Below are 17,699 nucleotides of genomic sequence, written 5' to 3' on the forward strand. Positions count from 1 at the left end.
TATATATACTTTTTAAAGCATTTTGATGTACATTAAAGTTGGAAGTGGAGAAGAGATGAAATTTAAAGCAGTGTTTCAAAATGGTGAGCAGATATTATAAGAGGTTTGATGGAAAGGATTTCCACAAGTCACTGTCAATATCACCAAATATTTATTGATCTAAAATGAAATTATTAATACCAGACACTACAAGAGCTTACCATATCCCAGAATACTAATGATATGAATAGTCAATGTGGATAAATATTTAGACCTGACAGGAAGTAAATTAATACAAGTAATTTGAACCATCCCCCTGTTGCTGCAGCTTCAGTCATCTCTCAGCTCCACATTCCAACATGCAAGGCCTTTGATAACTGGGGCTGTTTCTTGGATCCCCATCTGCCCATTTTTCAAGCCCAGCTCACGTCCCAGCTCCCTCTGTGATGCTCTTCCTCCCTGACCTCTGCAGATGGCACTTCGCACCTCTGTCACCTCCGTGGTACTTGACTCAGTTTCCTGTTTGGTCTTCTAATTGGCTTCCATAAGCAAACCTCCTATTCAGACTGTTGAAGATCCTTAAGAACATGACTATCCATGACCAAAAATTTAAAAGCTCTTTTTTCACATGGCATTGCTGGGTTTTGCATTCCTTATGAGAACCTCTCTGAAAGTGACGAACAGATGTGAAAGTGTTACCAGGCGAGGCTATCTCCTTAGTGTAGCTTTCTTTGCTTTCTAATACTGATCACCCTGCAAAAACAGGTTTTTGTGTGAAAGTTAAAGCTAGAATTGAGGATTACTCACCACCTATTCTTTGGAAATAATGTGAAGGCCTACTTCTTTGACTATGACAAAAAGAAAGAAAAAAGAAAAAGGCGTAAATTAATCTTGATTTAAATATTACAATGAAAATAAAGCTTATTTTACATAGCTTGAACCTCTTTGTTCCTTTTGTTACCAATTTGAACACTGTTTTAAAGGAAAATAAAACAATGGTATTTTGTGCTTCTTGAAGATTTTTTAGAAAGTTTTCATCCCTCAACAATACGTGATTTGGAATACCTTTTCTCTCTGTCTCCTTCATAAAAGCATTTTGTATTTATGCAGGTTCTTCATCTGAGGACCTCAAAGCATTGGCTGCTATTCTTTGTTACCAGATGATGATGACAAAACTATCACCCCTTTTATTTTCTGTCCGTGCAGAAGCCAGTGGTAAAAAGCTACGGAGCACCGTGCAGAGAAGTACAGAAACGGGCTTGGCTGTGGAAATGAGGAACTGGATGACTCGACAGGCAAGCCGAGAATCTACAGATGGCAGCATGAACAGCTATAGCTCAGAAGGAAAGTGAGTGATGGCTGGCTGGGCCGTGGTCTCCATGCCTTGCTGGAGACCTTCTTCTCTACCTCACTCTCTGTGCTTTCACCAAAGCTAACTCACACGCCCTATAGCACCATTTTAACTTTCACTGGCTGATTTGCTGTGAAGAAAACTTTTGCTTCCCTGCCACTGAGAAATGTGACATATCTGGCTTTGTATATCAATGGAAATAGGTTTGGGGATAAAGTGTTTCAATTTAAGGGCAAGATGCTAAAATGTGACTGTCACAAATAGAAGTTTGCCCTACCTTGAAATAATACATAAAAGCACAGAAATAATAAGCACTTGTGCCTATGCCACATGTACGATGCTAATTTTTTAAATCTTTGCTCTAAGAGTTATTACTAAAAAATATAGAATATCGATACATACTTAGTTCCATCCAGGAACAAACAGTTCAGATAAATGTAACAGCCAAAATGAAATGCCACAAAGTTGGTGAGCCTTTCCTTTATGTAGTTATCATGTAGCTTTCCCTTGACTCCACTGTGTCTGAGATATTTTTAAAGCATTTGTCAAGATTGTACAGCCCTGTCACCAACAAATTAACAATAATTAGCAACTGCAGATCGTAGATGGGTGTGTAAAGGACATTAATAGAGGAAAGTGGGGTTTACTGACCTCATCTGTCATCACCATGGCAGCATCAGATGCTTAGGCAAACGTGTGTAGTCAGTTCACAGACGTGAGGCCACAGGAGCAGCTGGCAGAGTGCTGATGACTTGCCCTAGGGATCATTTGTCTAACACAATTATATGAATACGAGATATATATGGTTTCCATACATTTATAAATAAGGTTATATGGGATATTTATGCAAGCATTAAAAATGTTCGGATTAACTGTATATTTGGGAATTAATTAAGCTTGGGGGACGAAATAGATTTGACGTTAATCAAGGAAGTCTTAAAAGAGATGGAGAATCAAGTAAAAAAGAAATGTGCAGTGAGCACTCATCACTGCAAAGCACTGCGTTAGACACTGTTAGGGATATAAAATGTTCAAACTATGACCCCTGTGCTCCAGGTGTTTATAGTCTTATTGGAGAAATGGGATGAACACTCATAAATTCATTCAACAGATATTTCCATACCTTCTAGTGTTCTAGGCACTTTGCTATGAGTTGGGGATATATGTCATACGAGGAAGCAAAAATCAGTTGGTGGTTAGACCATAGGCTTTAGAATCATATAGGCTTAAATTCTAATCCGTTTTTTGGTGCTATAGAAACTTGGGCAAGTTATGTAATTTTTTTAAGATTCATTTTAATTGATTGAGTTTAACAAGTACTTACAGTATTTCAGGCATGGTTCTAGTGCTGGATATATATCAGTGAACAAATAAAAAAACCCTACCCTCATCAAACTTACAGTCTAACAGATAAGATGGACAATAAACTTGAAAAATTGTTCAAATAAAAGAAAAATTAGGAAAATATATAATATTTAATATATAATAGATTAGATGGTATAAGTGCTAAGGAGAAAAAGGTGAGAGAAGAGATGGCAGAGGTTAAGGGTAGGGTTTTATGTAGGTTAGACAGGGAAAAGGGCACATTTGATTTAAAATCTGAAGGAAGTTAGTGAACACATGAATGTCTGAAGGAAGAGCATTTCAGGCTGAAGCAACGCTGAGGCTGGAGCTTACCTGGCATCAGTAGTGGGAATGGCGGCACCGGGGAATGAGGGCAGGAGTAGTAAAAAACTAGGAATTAAGATATGGGGGGCAGGGGTGGACAGGCTGTATTGTCTTTATACATCATTGCAAGGACTTTGCTTTTACCCAGATCGAGATGAGAAACCAATGGAGGATTGTGAGCAGAGGCCTGACATTATCTGGCTTCAGTTTTAACAGATCACTCTGATTGCTGTGGGAGTGGAGAGAAAGGTGGCAATGGGGAGATCATTCAGAAGGCTGCCGCAGCAATACAGAAAGAGAAAATGATGGCTTGAAGAGAAGAAGTCAAAAGATGGCGCCTCCTATACTTAGTGGCAAAATTAGCAAAGGAGACTGAGGAAGAATAGCCAAAGAGGAAAACCAGGAGGCTAGAGAGTCCAGGAAGCAACGTGGAGAAAGTATTTCAAGGAAGAGGGAGGGATCAGTTGGGTCAAATGAGGCTAATATGTTCAATTAGACAAGTCTGGAGTATTAACGGTTGGATTTACCACTGTGGCTGTTAGGTAACCTTGATCAGAGAAATTTTGGTGGAGTGGAGAAAAATTGAGGAAGAGAGCGTGGAGTGGAGAAAAAATGAGGAAGAGAGCAAGGAAAAACGGATTCGATTTTCAAAGGAGAATGAGAGGAAAGGAATTGAAGATTTCAAGGAGAGAAACGGGGTGGTAGCTGGGGAGGGAAGAAGGTTAGGAAAGGGATTTTTTTAAGGTGGAAGAAATAGCAGTGTGTTTGGGTGTTGATGGGAATGATCTGATCTGAAGACTTTCTTCATCGATAAAATGGGTTAAATAATAGAACCTCTGTCATAGTGCAGCTAAGAGATTCAGTATGCTAATGCCTGTCATGGAATAAGTGCTCAAAGTGTACTGAGTGCTATACATAGAAATCACAGTTCATGCCCTCCAGACAAGGAAAAGAAAGGCACATAAACAGAGGCTTGCAATACAGGACGAGGGCTGCTAGAGGATAAGGAGGGAGAGCCATGGAGGTGCAGTGGGGAGGTTGGGATACAATTAATGTAAGTGGCAAAATAGTAGGACCAGCTGCTCCTGCCACGGAAAGGGGGCTAGATGGAAACAGGAGTGGAGGGTTTAATCCTGTGTGTTATTTTACTTTTAGTCTGATTTTCCCTGGTGTCCGCTTGGCCTCTGATAGCCAATTCAGTGATTTTCTGGATGGCCTTGGCCCTGCCCAGCTAGTGGGGCGCCAGACTCTGGCCACACCTGCCATGGGTAAGAATTTGTCACGTGATTCATTGTTTTTCTTTTAGATTATTGAAAATCACATTCTTTAATTTCATAGGATCTTTAACAGTATTATCAGGAATGAGTATCTTAGATTTAAACAAAAAACTTTGACTAAATTTTTCCATTTTAATTTGTATGCTTTTTAAAGTAAAGTATCATTGATAAATTTTTAAATATATTTGAATTTAGGAAAAGATGTAGGAAATGATGAAACAATGTTAAACCAAGGTCTTTGGCACAGACATTTCTCTCACTGTTTGTTTCTTCCTCACACGCCATTAGGTGACATTCAGGTAGGCATGATGGACAAAAAGGGACAGCTGGAGGTGGAAATCATTCGGGCCCGTGGCCTTGTTGTAAAACCAGGTTCCAAGACACTGCCAGGTAAGAACAGAAGAGATTCTTCTATTATTGTTCATAATCCACATTTTTCAATTCAGAGACTGTTTTTGATTAGATACTGGAAGCTTTGCTCTTAAATGATCAAGGATACTAATAAATGATACTGGAAGCTTTGCTCTTAAATGATCAAGGATACTAATAAATGAGACAGTTAAGTGGTAGTTTGTGTGTTTGTCCTGAGTGAGCACCCAGTGAGAGTGGCCAGATGGGGATAAGACAAGTCGTTAAGATAAACACATATATGGTAGAAACCACTGCAAAACAAAACCTATCACATTCATTTTGTATGACACGTACATAAGAAGTTCTTGTTAGCTAGTGTTCTGTGTTATTCTTCAGTTTATCTGGAGCTTCTAAATTCTCCTTAAGAATCCTTAGAGTCCTGGAATTAGAATAAAAATAGTTACAGGTTCCCAAAGTAGCATAAGCCCATATGTGAAGGACAGTCTAAGATTCTTACTTCCTGTAATATATAGAGAGGCACCATTATAAGTTTTGTGATGTCACATATTTCATACCGAAATGTCATAATCTAAGGTGCTTCGAGCCATGGGGAATGCCACAGATTCCAGATGTCTGATGCAGAGATGTAGAGAACACTGGATCTGACGTATAGAACAATTCTGAAACTTGGTTTCTCACCTCAGCACCTCCACTGACTGAACTGTAATTTTGAATCTCTAGCTTCCCTGTCCCTGCAGAAATTCCAAATCGTAACATATGTTGTTACCTATTGTACAACCTTGCGGTGGTGATTAAGACGGTTGTGTTCATAAACGTCTTGGCGCTTAGTCAACTGACTCTGCTAGAAAGAATCCTGCAGTTTGTACATGCACGAAAATGTTATGAAGAGTCTGTCAGAAAAACTTGAACCCGTGGTAGTCATAATTAGTTGCCTCTTCCTGGCTAATTTGAACATATTACATCAAACCCCACCCCTGTTGTGTACCCACACCATCAATAAATAAACCCTTTTGAGTGATCAATGATTTGTGGGGATGGGTGAGTAAAACAATCTAATTTCAAGCACGTTTAATTAGATTTAAGTATAGACACATGAAAAACTGAGCGAGACCTCTTTCTTGAAATTGTTAGGGACTGGAAGCATTTCTCCTTTTTTTAACGCGGTTGTTCAAATCCATATAACCAGTTGATGGCAAAATAGTAATCAACTCAGATGCTATGTTAACATTGCCTAAAACTACCTGAATGGCTGATAGTTATCTATTGTTTAGCTAATGATTTTGACGTAATGTGGAAAGGCCAGTGATTTTTGACCGCTGGCTCTTCCAGCCTAAGATTAAGCTGTGGCAGATGTCACCTGTAAGCTGGGTGTTCCGTAACCATAGCTCATCACTTAACTCTCCTCTGTGTTTTCTTTCCCAACTCTCCTCTGTGTTTTCTTTCCCAAGCACCATATGTAAAGGTGTATCTATTAGATAATGGAGTCTGCATAGCCAAAAGGAAAACAAAAGTGGCAAGAAAGACGCTGGAACCCCTCTACCAGCAACTATTATCTTTTGAAGAAAGTCCCCAAGGAAAGGTTTTACAGGTATTTACTGAATTATATATTCCTTACCTAAGAAAGTGTCTTCATGGAGTCAGACTTTGTATCCAACATCTTTTCTTATCACATCCTTTTCCACTCCTCACAGCTGAAATTCTTGGGAAACTTCAAAGTAGTGGCCAGTGCTATAAAGCTATACACACTAGGGAACTATCGATATATTCAATATCCTGTAATAAACCATAATGGAAATGAATGTGAGAAAGAAAAAAAAAGCTATACACACTGTTGTTTCCTTTAAAGTGACTGTAGACTCGTAAACCCCCATCACACATAAGCTCCCATCTTCCCTGATTGCTCATGATCTGAACACTCCTGTAAAGTTTTCCTAACGTACCTTCGGATTCTAGCAAAGACAACTATCCCAGTAATTAAATACAACTGCATAACTTGATGTTTGATGTCAGCACACTAACTGAATGTATTTTAGTTGACAAGCTTTTACATACATGATTATACTGACATTGCTCTTTTAATTTTGTCAACAGATCATAGTCTGGGGAGACTATGGCCGCATGGATCACAAATCCTTTATGGGAGTGGCCCAGATACTTTTAGATGAACTGGAGCTGTCCAATATGGTGATTGGCTGGTTCAAACTTTTCCCCACTTCCTCCCTAGTAGATCCAACCTTGGCCCCTCTGACAAGAAGAGCTTCCCAATCATCTCTGGAAAGTTCAACTGGACCTTCTTACTCTCGTTCATAGCAGCTGTAAAACTGTTGTCATAGCAACCAGCGTTACAAAAAAAGAAAAAAACCCCACAGGTCGCAAACCCTGGTAACACTGCATGCTTAATGTTGTGTCTTCTGAGCCTGTTTCTAGGGATACAAAGCGATCCTGTGTTCTCAGAGGAAGTTGCACACATTGTGCCCTAAAGAAGGCCCTCAGGTGAAAGAGCGGAGCTATGACGAACTATCAGGTTTGGAGTTCAATAACACTCACGTTTTGGTCCAATCTGAAGCCATGGATTAATCTCAAAGAGTCAGTTTCATGCAACAAAAGCCCTTTTCAATGGCACCTTTATATTTTTATCATTCCTTTTTCTTCATTTCTCTGACCCCAAAGTCCTGTGATGCCACAGAAATGGAGCTATCCAGCCATTAAGCCATGTTACAAGTCAAGGCATGAAGTCCTAGGAAGCATCAGGTGAAAAGCAAGAGACCAAAGACTTGGTCCAGGACGAAAACGTCAGCGCTCCTCTGGACGGGAGCAGCCAGTCGTGTGACTGACAGCGTGAACAGTGGCAGACTTCAGAGCTCCAGCAGGCATGGTACCCACTAATGCCAAGATGAGTTGGACTCTGAAAAACAAAATTCTGTGGCTCCACTGTACTGAATGAAATTAAACTTTTTTTTGCATGGACACAGATTAGCTGAATACTTAAATTATTTTCTTGGGGCTGCAACTTGCAAAAAATAAAAATAAAAATCAGCCATTTTCAACAATTTATATTATTTTTAAAAATAAATTTCACTAGTGCATGGTTTTAAAAAAGGGAGAGAATGCAACAGGGTGATACAAAGACACACCATGTTTATTCTTTAAAGTAATCATAGTCTGTGTTTTGGCAGACATTACAGAAGAAAATACTTTCTAGAAAATACTTAAAATTCATGTGACAAATAAGTATAACATATTCAATTTATTTCCATGTTAAATATACCAGTATTGAAGTTCAATATGTGCAAATTGTTCACATCTTTCTTCCTCTGTCTCACTTTTCTTCTTCTCTCCTCTGTCTCACTTTTCTTCTTCTCTCTCTTTTAAGCTTTTATTTTCTTTCTCCCTACCAGAGTGAACATTATGCTAAAAAATTACAAGTTTTTGACCTGATACTCTCTTATACCCCATGTTTGATTCAGAGCTGTAGATGCTTCTGAATCTCTGAGTTTCTCAAGGCGGGGAAAAAACTAAGAGCTTTCTTTATTTCAAGCATGTTGAAAAGGATTTTGCAACATGACTTGGGAGTACATTAGAGCAAGTCAGCATGTATTTGATAAAGAAGATATTTGAACTTTTGCAATTTACTGTACAGTGCATGGTAATTTTATTTTCATCTTCAAAGTTCAGTTTACAGGAAAATCCTAAAATCATGTGGCCATTGTAATGTCTAATAAATTTGTTTTTAGCACCAGCATTATTCATACAGGGGTTAAAGTATTACTTTTAGAAGGTCTTAGGTTTTGTGTTTTGTTTTCTAATTAATTAAAGCATGAAGCAATTCCTTTAGCCAATATCCATTTACTATGTGAATAGAAACGCTAACAATTTGAAGCCCTGAAACACAAGACTGTTTATTAATTCATTTATCCGTAGTAAAATTCAATTTTTCACAAATTATATTTCTAAAGAAATATAGCAAACATAAATTTGCAACAGATAATTTTAAAGCTCCAATTTTTAGGTGACTCAAAGAAAGTCAGTCTGCCTATTTGCAGTTCTTCGATGCCATCACCAAAAGTCTACACCCGAATCCCCAAAATCAAACCCCTGCCTTTGGTTTTACAGACAGTTATTACCATTGGGTGGTGCTGCAAGGTCAAATTTCTCTTAAGTTCCCCGACTTAGGAGAAAAGTCACCGAGTAATGTAATAAACCACCCATATTTCTTTGTTTCTTTCTGTGCACTTTGATAACACATTCTTATAGATGGATTTTAACTTCTTGCAACAACTTTTGAAATCCACGTACATACCATTTGTTTAAGGCCACGCACAAAAATTGCTCTCTTGTGTTCCTTTTTAAGTTCAGTGTTGACCATTCAAAACTATCATGCTTGATACGGTGCAAAAGTTAAAAATGAGTATCACTAAAAATGCCTTCTCTTTATGTGGTGCAATACGAAATACACCGAGACTGTGTCTTGACATTCTGAGACCTACGATGGACCCAGGTAAAGTTGAAAAGAACGAATAAAGCTTTACGGAAATAATTTAGACACTTGTGTACCAGCAACAATTGACTTACTAGACCTATAGTGTCTATACTCTCCCTTAGAATAAACGTTTACCATTTTCCTGATACTAAGACGCAGTCACGTAATCTTTTGTGCATATTCTGTGCATATTCCTATATAAATTATTTCTAATTTTAATAAGAAGGACATGACTGTATGGAATATTTGTACATACCTGTCATTATGCAGTATTTATTTTAATGTTGGTGTATTTTTTTTTTTTAATTTTCACATGTCTGCACCTCGACTTGTGGTTTAGTCATGTAAATAGCACTATTCCAGTGACCATTGCTGCCCTGTACATAGTACGTTTTAAAAGTAAAGGGAATTCCAGCTGGAAAAAAAAAAGGGCAGATTAGTCCTGTAATGAACACCAACTAATGTAAAACTCAAATTCATTCTCGTGATGGTATTTAACACTTTAAATAAAACATTTTCTTTGCAGAAGTTGTATGCATGGCCTTCTGACTTCTTCCCACACATTCCCAAGCCTGCTACAGCTCATTCCCTGAGCCCGCACGTGATTTAAAGACAATGAAATCATCTTTTCCGCCTCTCCATAACAGAAGCAAACCACTAGTCTCAGCAGAGAGCCCTCAGTAGAGCACTTTAAATGCCAAAGGATTTCGGCTCACATCATTAAAATTGGTTGCTTTTTAAAAAGATTATTGCAGAATTGAGGTGCTTTCTGACGAAATGACTCAGCAACTCAGATTTAAACGAGTGAGATTTCTGAGTCAGCGTGGCCTCCACTGACAGCAGTCAAAGAGAATCACGCACAGGCTCTGCCATTCCCTGTTTGGAGATGGCGAGGGTGACAGTTGGCACTATGCTATGTGTTTCCACTGATGTGTCAGTTCAACTTTGTGGGGGACTGGGGTGGGGTGCATTTTCAGTTGGGGACACACACGTGGTAACCTGACATGGAGCAACTGATATATAACAACCTGTCCAGAGACTGGCTTCTGTCGCGTGAGTATGAGTGGAGGAGACGGTCTCTCCATACCCTTCTAGGGTGGTTCCTCAAACTGCGAGAAGGAACCCCAGCAGAGTTCCAGTGGAAGTCCTCCCCGGCTCTAAATTTAAGAGCGAGTTTGATTAATTAGAAATCCAACTGAAATCCAAACCTAGTTCTCTCTCCATTCCTTGAACCAGCCCTTTCTTTCATTTCCAAGGACTCGATTCCAGCCCAGTCCCCCATATCTATCCCATATTTTCACGATTTAATATATACTCTCTGCTCTAGCAAGCTATTTGCTGTTCATACACTCCTAAAAATCTCCTTGCCTTTTTTATATGCCCTCTCCTGAAAAGCCCTTCCACTTTCTCAGAAGTGATCCACGTTAGTCCCTTCCTGCAATTCCTGGCTCAGGACTGAGCTCTCCTGTAGCAGTTCCTGACTAAACCCTAACCACATGGCTGCATCGACGCCAACACCTTCACCTTCCCAGGAACTCCAGACACCCAGGGTCCACAAGCAAAGATGAAGGACATGATGGTCACTATCATGGGGGCTGTGGGCGAACTGGCCAAGAAATCACGAAAGCTGTCTGTACTGACTTAACCTTTAACATTCTTGGCATAAAAATCACATTCTCTGCATGTTTGTCTCCACTCACACAGCTCATGATGCCTCAATATCCTCTAGCATCCATGGACTGAATGAACAGAAGTTCATACATCCACCTTTGGTTTGTGAAATGTGTATTGAGAAGCAGTGTGTAAAAGGGAATAAAAAACAAAAAAAACAACTTACGGCACTCAAATTCTTCATATGACTTAAGTCACTTAGTCTCTCTGGCAATCATTTCTTCACCTGGGAAATAAGGAGTTTGCGTTAAACATTCTTCCATCATTAAATCAACACTTTGACTAACTTATAATCTCCTTCAAGGAAGGAACCATATATGGGTTTTCCCCCCTCTTTTGTATCCTCAGTGATAAGAACAATGCTGGACACATAGATGTTCCGTAAATATCGCCAAATTAATGAATATTTAGTCCTTGCTATTTTGAGACACTATTTCAGGCATTGTAGTGAACAGAAAAAGCATGGCCCTATCCCCATGGGACTTCCATTCTACTAAGGAAGACACACATTGGGTAAAAAATTACAAGTAAGATAACTTTCCAAAGGGGATAAAAGCTATGGGAATATACAGCAGTGTTTTAACCCAGTCAAGAGAGTCGAGGAAGGCTAATATCTATAAAAATGAACAGGAGTTAAATACAAGGTGATGGTGGCAATGGGAGATGGGAGTTAGGTGAAGAATATTCCAGGCGGAGAGAACAGCAGCTGAGAAATTTGAGGGTAGGGAACTGTAACTCTACCACTTAGTAGTGTGTCTAAAGCAAAGATGAGTTCATACGAAGTGTTTATGAGTGAACAAGTGAATAAACAATACAGATTTCTGTAGCCTAAGCTATTTCTGAACCATTGAGGTTTTCCTTGAGAAGATAGTTTTAACTTAAACTTGATGCGAGGACTATTCATAAATAGTCATTGGTGAGGGATAATCCTCTATTATATTTAAGATGGTTCTCAGAATGCTCCTCAGTCCTAATCCCATTCAATTGTTAGATCTTTGAACATAGGAACCATGGTCTATAGCTCTGTACCCAGCATAGCACCTAGCTCAGCACTAAGCACATTACAGTTGCTGAATACACAGACTAACAGTGAATATCCCTTTCAGATATTCTCGGAAAGATTGTGGTTATCAACTTGGAAGATTCCCGAGTCCTAAAATTTATGTTCATAGTTTGTATACGGTGCAGTTAGAAAGACTTTAAACCTGTGGTGTTCTTAATGCCCGAGCACCAGCTTCCTGCCATTTTGCTTTGAGGTAGGGGACTATTTTGTTTAGTATGCTTCCTTTTCTGATCTATCTATCCATAGTGTTCCCAAGAGACCTGCCATTTTCTAACTAGTCCCATTCTTCTGGCTTCAACTGATGGTGGTATAGGGGGTGCAGACTCCTAAAATGGGTCAGTCTGTACCCTGGCCTGTGAAGATGTGTTATTTTTTGCCTTGATACCAAAGAGGCAGTTCATCTCCAGTGACAGAAACTATTAGATGGGGGAAAAATAAAAAGGCCAGGAGCTGTCAGTGGCTATGTTTTCTGATATATGATGGAAATTGGATTAAGAAAGAGAAGAAAGTCAGCAAAGCCAAAGTGGAGGCATGAATTGAAGAGAGTCCTGCAGGTTTCACATTCCTGGTTCCGTTACGACTGAGGATCGGCTGCATCTTTGCTCTTCCAAGAGAGCCCATACATTCAAGCTCTGGTTAGTTGGGTGCCTGCTATATGAAGTCACAAGTCCTAATTAATACATTTGGCCAAGGACAAGGCTGATGGAATCATAGAACCTTGAAGGAGCCTTTGAGGTTACCTAGGACAATCTCATAGCGTTAAGAGAAACCCTAAAAGGTGGCCATCAAACCTCTGCTTGCAAGTGGCTGGAGAGATAAATTCGGGAATATAGCTCGTTCCATGGTCTCTAGCAGACTCTCCTTTCTAGCACCTAACCTAAATCTCCCTTCTGGAATTTTGCACTTCCTGGGCTCAGTGTTTCCAAGTCCAAGCTCATACTGCTCACCACACAACAGGCCAAGAAATCAAGAGATGAGTTGTTGGGGCAAGGAATAGCGAAAAGCTGGCAGACCAAGAAGATGGTGAACTTGTGCCCCAAAGAACCATCGTGCCTGAGTTAGAACTCAGGCTTCTTTTACACTAAAAGAGGAGGGAGTAAAGTCAAACATTTCCTGGTTCTGGTCCACCTCCATAGGGGATGTGTTAATTTCTTCCTGCCTGCAGTCATTCACAGGTGGGCCTGGTCAGGATGTTTCCTGTGAGCTAAACAAAGGTTTATTTTAGCTTAATGCTCATTACCTGGGAGACAGGGTTCCCAGAGATGGGCCACTATGTATAACCTAAGCTTATAGGCAACATACTTATAGTGATTAACTTGTAATAGAATACAAAGGTTCTTTCCTATTACAATTCCTGACTGCCAATGTCCACTCCACCAACTTGTGCGAAAAGGACGAGGACCACTCTGGCTACTTCCGGAGGTGACAAACATTCCTTAGAATATTTAGTCTGTCCTTTTATATATCTACAACTATCTGAACCTGATGAAGCCCGTTAGCACTTTGTTGTCTAATTTGTAATTGAACTTGGGTGTTTTGGTTCCAGTTCTTAGTACATATACTAAATTCCTGTGCTATTTATTTAGACAAAAATAAACAACTTGGTTGACCCTTCTCCAGCTACAATGAAATTCCCATCTACTTCAGTTAGATAGGCAGACCTGTTGGAGGCAAACTCATGAACAGAGATTAGTATAGTGCCCAAAGTTTCAACATCATTGGCAACTGCTAGGTCTTTTAAAGCATCTATACATTCTATCACCTGGGCAGACACCTGGAATGGCCTACCATTCAGTGTTTCAAAGGGACTTAATTTAAGCCTGCTACTGGGAGCCACTGATTCATAGCAGGGCAACTGGCAAGGCCTTATCTCAAGTTAAATTAGTATCCATTTTCTCAGTTTTTCCTATTGTGGTCTCCAGGATGAATGTAATTCCAATGCCTTAATACAAATCAGGGGATAATTTCCTTAAGGAGGGCCTTAACCAATTAAAAGATACTGATTTTAAAAACTAATAACTTAAAACTGCCACACACAAAACAAATGGTCCACAAAAAATTCTCCTTTTTCTGAAGGTTTTACGATGAATTGTTGTTATTAACTAGTCTTTTACTATGAAACTTAAATGGCCAGTTGAGACCAACTGTTCTGAGACCATCTTTGACCACTGATTAAGACTGGGGTGGCGGATATAATATTCATTTAACCTTCTGAGCTTTCTGGGCAGACTTGGTGACCTTGCCAGCTCCAACTGCCTTCTTGTCCACTGCTTTGATAACACCTATAGCAACCGTCTGTCTCATGTCACCACCAGCAAAGTGGTCCACAGCAGGGTAGTCAGAGAAGGTCTCAACACAGTGGACTTGCCAGGAACCATATCAACATCACAAGAATTTGGGGCCATCTTCCAGCTTTTTCCCAGAATAATGATCAGTCTTCTCCTTCATCCCAGCAAACTTGCAGCTCATTCCCCACTGGCAATTCTACCCAGGGCTCCGGGTGTGGGGAATTAGGCACCAAGTCCAAGGGAGCCCCAGGCCTCTCCATTCATCAGAGTGTTCCTCTCTTTCTACCATGTGAGAGGCTCTCGTCTTACTGTGTTTCTTCTCATGATTCAGCCTAGGGCAATCTGTTTTCCAATGTTCTTCCTCCTTACAGTAAGTACATTGCTCCTTACTGTCGTGGCTTACCTCCCTTCGGGTTACTCGCTTTCCTGGAATCCAGTGCCACAGCCAAAACATGGCATTTCGTTTTGCATCATCTTTCTTGTTTCTCCCTGTTGAACACTTTAAAAGCAGCACCCACAGCTGAGTGCCAGGGGTCACGTGACTTAGGAAACAGGGCTGAAATCTCTCCCAGCAACTGCGTGAGCCACAGTTTTACACCTGTGCCACCAGCTTTGTAAATTCAGCGCCTGTGGGACATCCAAACGCACAACGGGTGCTTCTGCCACTGGGACAGGTCTGGCCTTAGCAGCCGTGGGCTGGACTGTGCGGGCACGTGCACATGGGGGCTTGGCCAGGGTCTGGGCTGCCTCCATAGCCTTCCACATTGGGTCCAGGCGCACAACTGCTGTGGTCCTAAAGCCTGACTTCAGTGGATCTGTGCTGGTGGCCTTGTGAAAACGACGCCTGAGGGACGCTAGGGCCGAGTGCTGGCATTCCCAAGGTTGAGGGTGGGGCCAAGGGCAGTGCAAACAACAATGTACTTGGTGAGCCTGCACAACAGATAAGATGGTGACACAACAGCGCACACTCACTGGTCAACAGCTCCAGCGGAGGAATACCCAGGGGCTCCTTTCCAGTGGGTACACTCCAGTCCTGCCTATCTCATACTGAAGCTCAGAAACACGGCTCAGAAATGGATTGGGGGCTTCTACTCCAACAACTAGGGAGCAGACCCTGCCCCTGACAGGGCAGTGACAGTGACAGGGCAGTGACAACCACAGAGCAAAGAGGAGGCCCCACTCAATATCCAGTGCAGGTTCTGGTCACCAAAATACCAGTCACACCTCCTATTAAGGGGATAATGGCCAGCATACACTGAGGAAAGGGGCAGCAGGCATCCATACTAAAAACAGCCCTCGCACCAAAAAATATTAAACTCATGCAGGCTACACAGGGATGCTCCCACATAAAAATAACCCTCCAAGACAACAGTAGTTAATTATTTCTCCTAAACTCACAGAGTAGGAGAAATATAAGGGGAAAAAATGAAGAAGCAGAGGAACCACTCTCAATTGAAAGATCAAGAGAATTTCCCTGAAGGAACAAACAGTGAAACAAACCTCTTCAGTCTAATAGACACCGAGTTCACAAAGGAGGTAATGAAAATACTGAAGGAATTAAGAAAGGCTATTGACAGAAATGCAGATTACTGTAAAAACAAACAAACAAACTAGAAACAATATAGAGGAGCCAAGAAAAATTAGAAAATTCATTCGCAGAGACAAAAGCTGACCTAAAGGCAATGAATAGCATGATGAATAATGCAGAACGAATAAATGATCTGGAAGACAGAATAATGAAAATCACCCAATTAGAACAGCAGACAGATACCCAAATGAAAAAAAAAAAAATGAAAGAACACAGGAGACCTATGGGATAATACAAAGCATGCCAATCTATGCATAATAGGAATCCCAGAAGGAGAAGACAAAAGGGGATTGAAAATGTATTTGAAGAAATTATGGCTAAAACATCCCAAACCTAAAGAAGGAAACAGATATCCAGGTACAGGAAGCACAGAGGGTTCCTTTACCTACACCAAGACATAGTATAATTAAGTTGGCAAATATTAAAGAGAGGATTCTAAAGGCAGCAAGAGAAAAACAAAGAGTTAATTACAAGGGAACCCCTATAAGGCAATCAGCTGATCTCTCTATAGAAATGTTGCAGGCCTGAAGGGAGTAGCAAGACATATTCAAAGTCCTGAGGGAAAAATCTGCAACCTAGAATATTCTACCCAGCAAGATCTTCATTTAGAAGGAGACAGAAAGAATTTCTCAGACAAGCAAAAATTAAAAGAATACAGCAATAAAAAACATATCCTAAAGGAAATATTAAAGGTCTTCTCTAAAAAGGAAAGAAGTAAGAATCTATAGGAAACAGAAAATCACAATTGGAAAGTAAATTACTTAAATAAGCCAGTAGAGAGATTTTTTTAAAAATCTGTGAGATGATAACCACAATGAGCAGCAAAAGGATGAACATGAAGATATAAAGGGAACAAAGTCACAAAATGTGGGGAAGAAGAGTAAAAAAAAAAAAAAAATTGTAGAATTTTTTTTTCTATAATGTGTTTGAGGCTATATGACTATCAGTCTAAAGCAAGTAGATACAGAAAGGGGTTAATATACTTGAGAAAACAAGGCAACCATAAATCAAAAACATATAATAGATTCCAAAAAAACAAAAAGAAGAGAACATAGGCATAATACAAAAGAAAATCATCAAACCACAAAAGGAAAAAAGAAGAAATACAAAATCAATGGGTAAACAAGGTTTAAAATGGCAATAAATACATATCTATCAATAATTACCCTAAATGTTAATAGACTAAATGCTCCAATCCAAAGACACACAGTGACAGATTGGTTAAAAAAACAAGAGCCGACAATATGCTGCTCCAAGAGACCCACTTTGGGGCAAAGGACACGCATCAATTGAAAGTGACGGGATGGAAAAAGATATTTCATGCAAACAGAAATGAGGAGAAAGCAGGGGTTGCAATACTCACATCAGACAAAATAGACTTTAAAACAAAGGGCATAAAGAAAGATAAAGAAGGACACTATATAATGCTAAAAGGATCAATACAAGAAGAGAATTTTACACTCGTCAACATATATGCACTTAATATAGGAGCACTGAAATACATAAAACAAATACTAACAGACATAAACGGAGAAACTGATGGGAAGACAATAACAGTAGGAGACTTTAACACCCCACTCACATCAATGGACAGATCTTTGAGGCAAAAAATCAGTAAGGCAACAGAGATCCTAAATGATACAATAGAACAGTTAGACTTTATATTTTCAGGACAGTACATCCAAAAAAAACAGAATACACATTCTTTTCAAGTACACATGGAACATTCTCTAGGATCGACCACATACTAGGCCACAAAACAAGCCTCAAAAAAATTAAGAGTGTAGAAATTATTTCAAGCATCTTTTCTAATCACAATGGTATTAAACAAGAAATCAACCACTGAAAAAGAAATGAGAAAAAAACCCCACTCACATGGAGACTAAACAACATGCTACTAAAAATCAAATAGATCAACGATGAAATCAAAGAAGAAATTTTAAAATATCTTGAGGCAAATGA

At 39.7% G+C, this 17,699-nt stretch overlaps 1 protein-coding gene and 1 long non-coding RNA gene across 62 annotated transcripts in view; one reads left to right on the top strand and one right to left on the bottom strand.

The window, feature by feature from the left end:
- The window catches only part of RIMS2 (regulating synaptic membrane exocytosis 2), a 572,826-nt gene extending 563,171 nt beyond the window's left edge, over nucleotides 1-9,655 (top strand). For all 50 annotated transcript variants that reach the window (XM_060287502.2, XM_060287509.2, XM_060287505.2 and 47 more), the window contains 5 exons: nucleotides 1,186-1,327; nucleotides 4,154-4,266; nucleotides 4,564-4,665; nucleotides 6,096-6,235; nucleotides 6,739-9,655. In XM_060287502.2, the coding sequence (XP_060143485.1) occupies nucleotides 1,186-1,327; nucleotides 4,154-4,266; nucleotides 4,564-4,665; nucleotides 6,096-6,235; nucleotides 6,739-6,957 (716 nt within the window). In that variant the 3' untranslated portion in view covers nucleotides 6,958-9,655. The remainder of the gene's footprint in view (nucleotides 1-1,185; nucleotides 1,328-4,153; nucleotides 4,267-4,563; nucleotides 4,666-6,095; nucleotides 6,236-6,738) is intronic.
- Nucleotides 129-17,699, bottom strand: part of LOC115856647 (uncharacterized) — an 81,393-nt gene continuing 63,822 nt past the window's right edge. For 9 of the 12 annotated variants that reach the window (XR_009559617.1, XR_009559625.1, XR_009559616.1 and 6 more), the window contains 5 exons: nucleotides 10,965-11,024; nucleotides 9,384-9,542; nucleotides 6,263-6,420; nucleotides 4,981-5,065; nucleotides 129-4,658 (listed from right to left, as the gene is read on the bottom strand). This is a non-coding gene — a long non-coding RNA (uncharacterized lncRNA). Of the gene's footprint in view, nucleotides 4,659-4,980; nucleotides 5,066-6,262; nucleotides 6,421-9,383; nucleotides 9,543-10,155; nucleotides 10,285-10,964; nucleotides 11,025-17,699 lie in introns of all 12 variants that reach the window. The other 3 variants (XR_009559619.1, XR_009559623.1, XR_009559624.1) reach the window with 2 other exon arrangements.

This window comes from Globicephala melas, chromosome 17 (assembly GCF_963455315.2).
Source record: "Globicephala melas chromosome 17, mGloMel1.2, whole genome shotgun sequence".
In the NCBI taxonomy this organism is placed as follows: Eukaryota; Metazoa; Chordata; class Mammalia; order Artiodactyla; family Delphinidae; genus Globicephala; species Globicephala melas.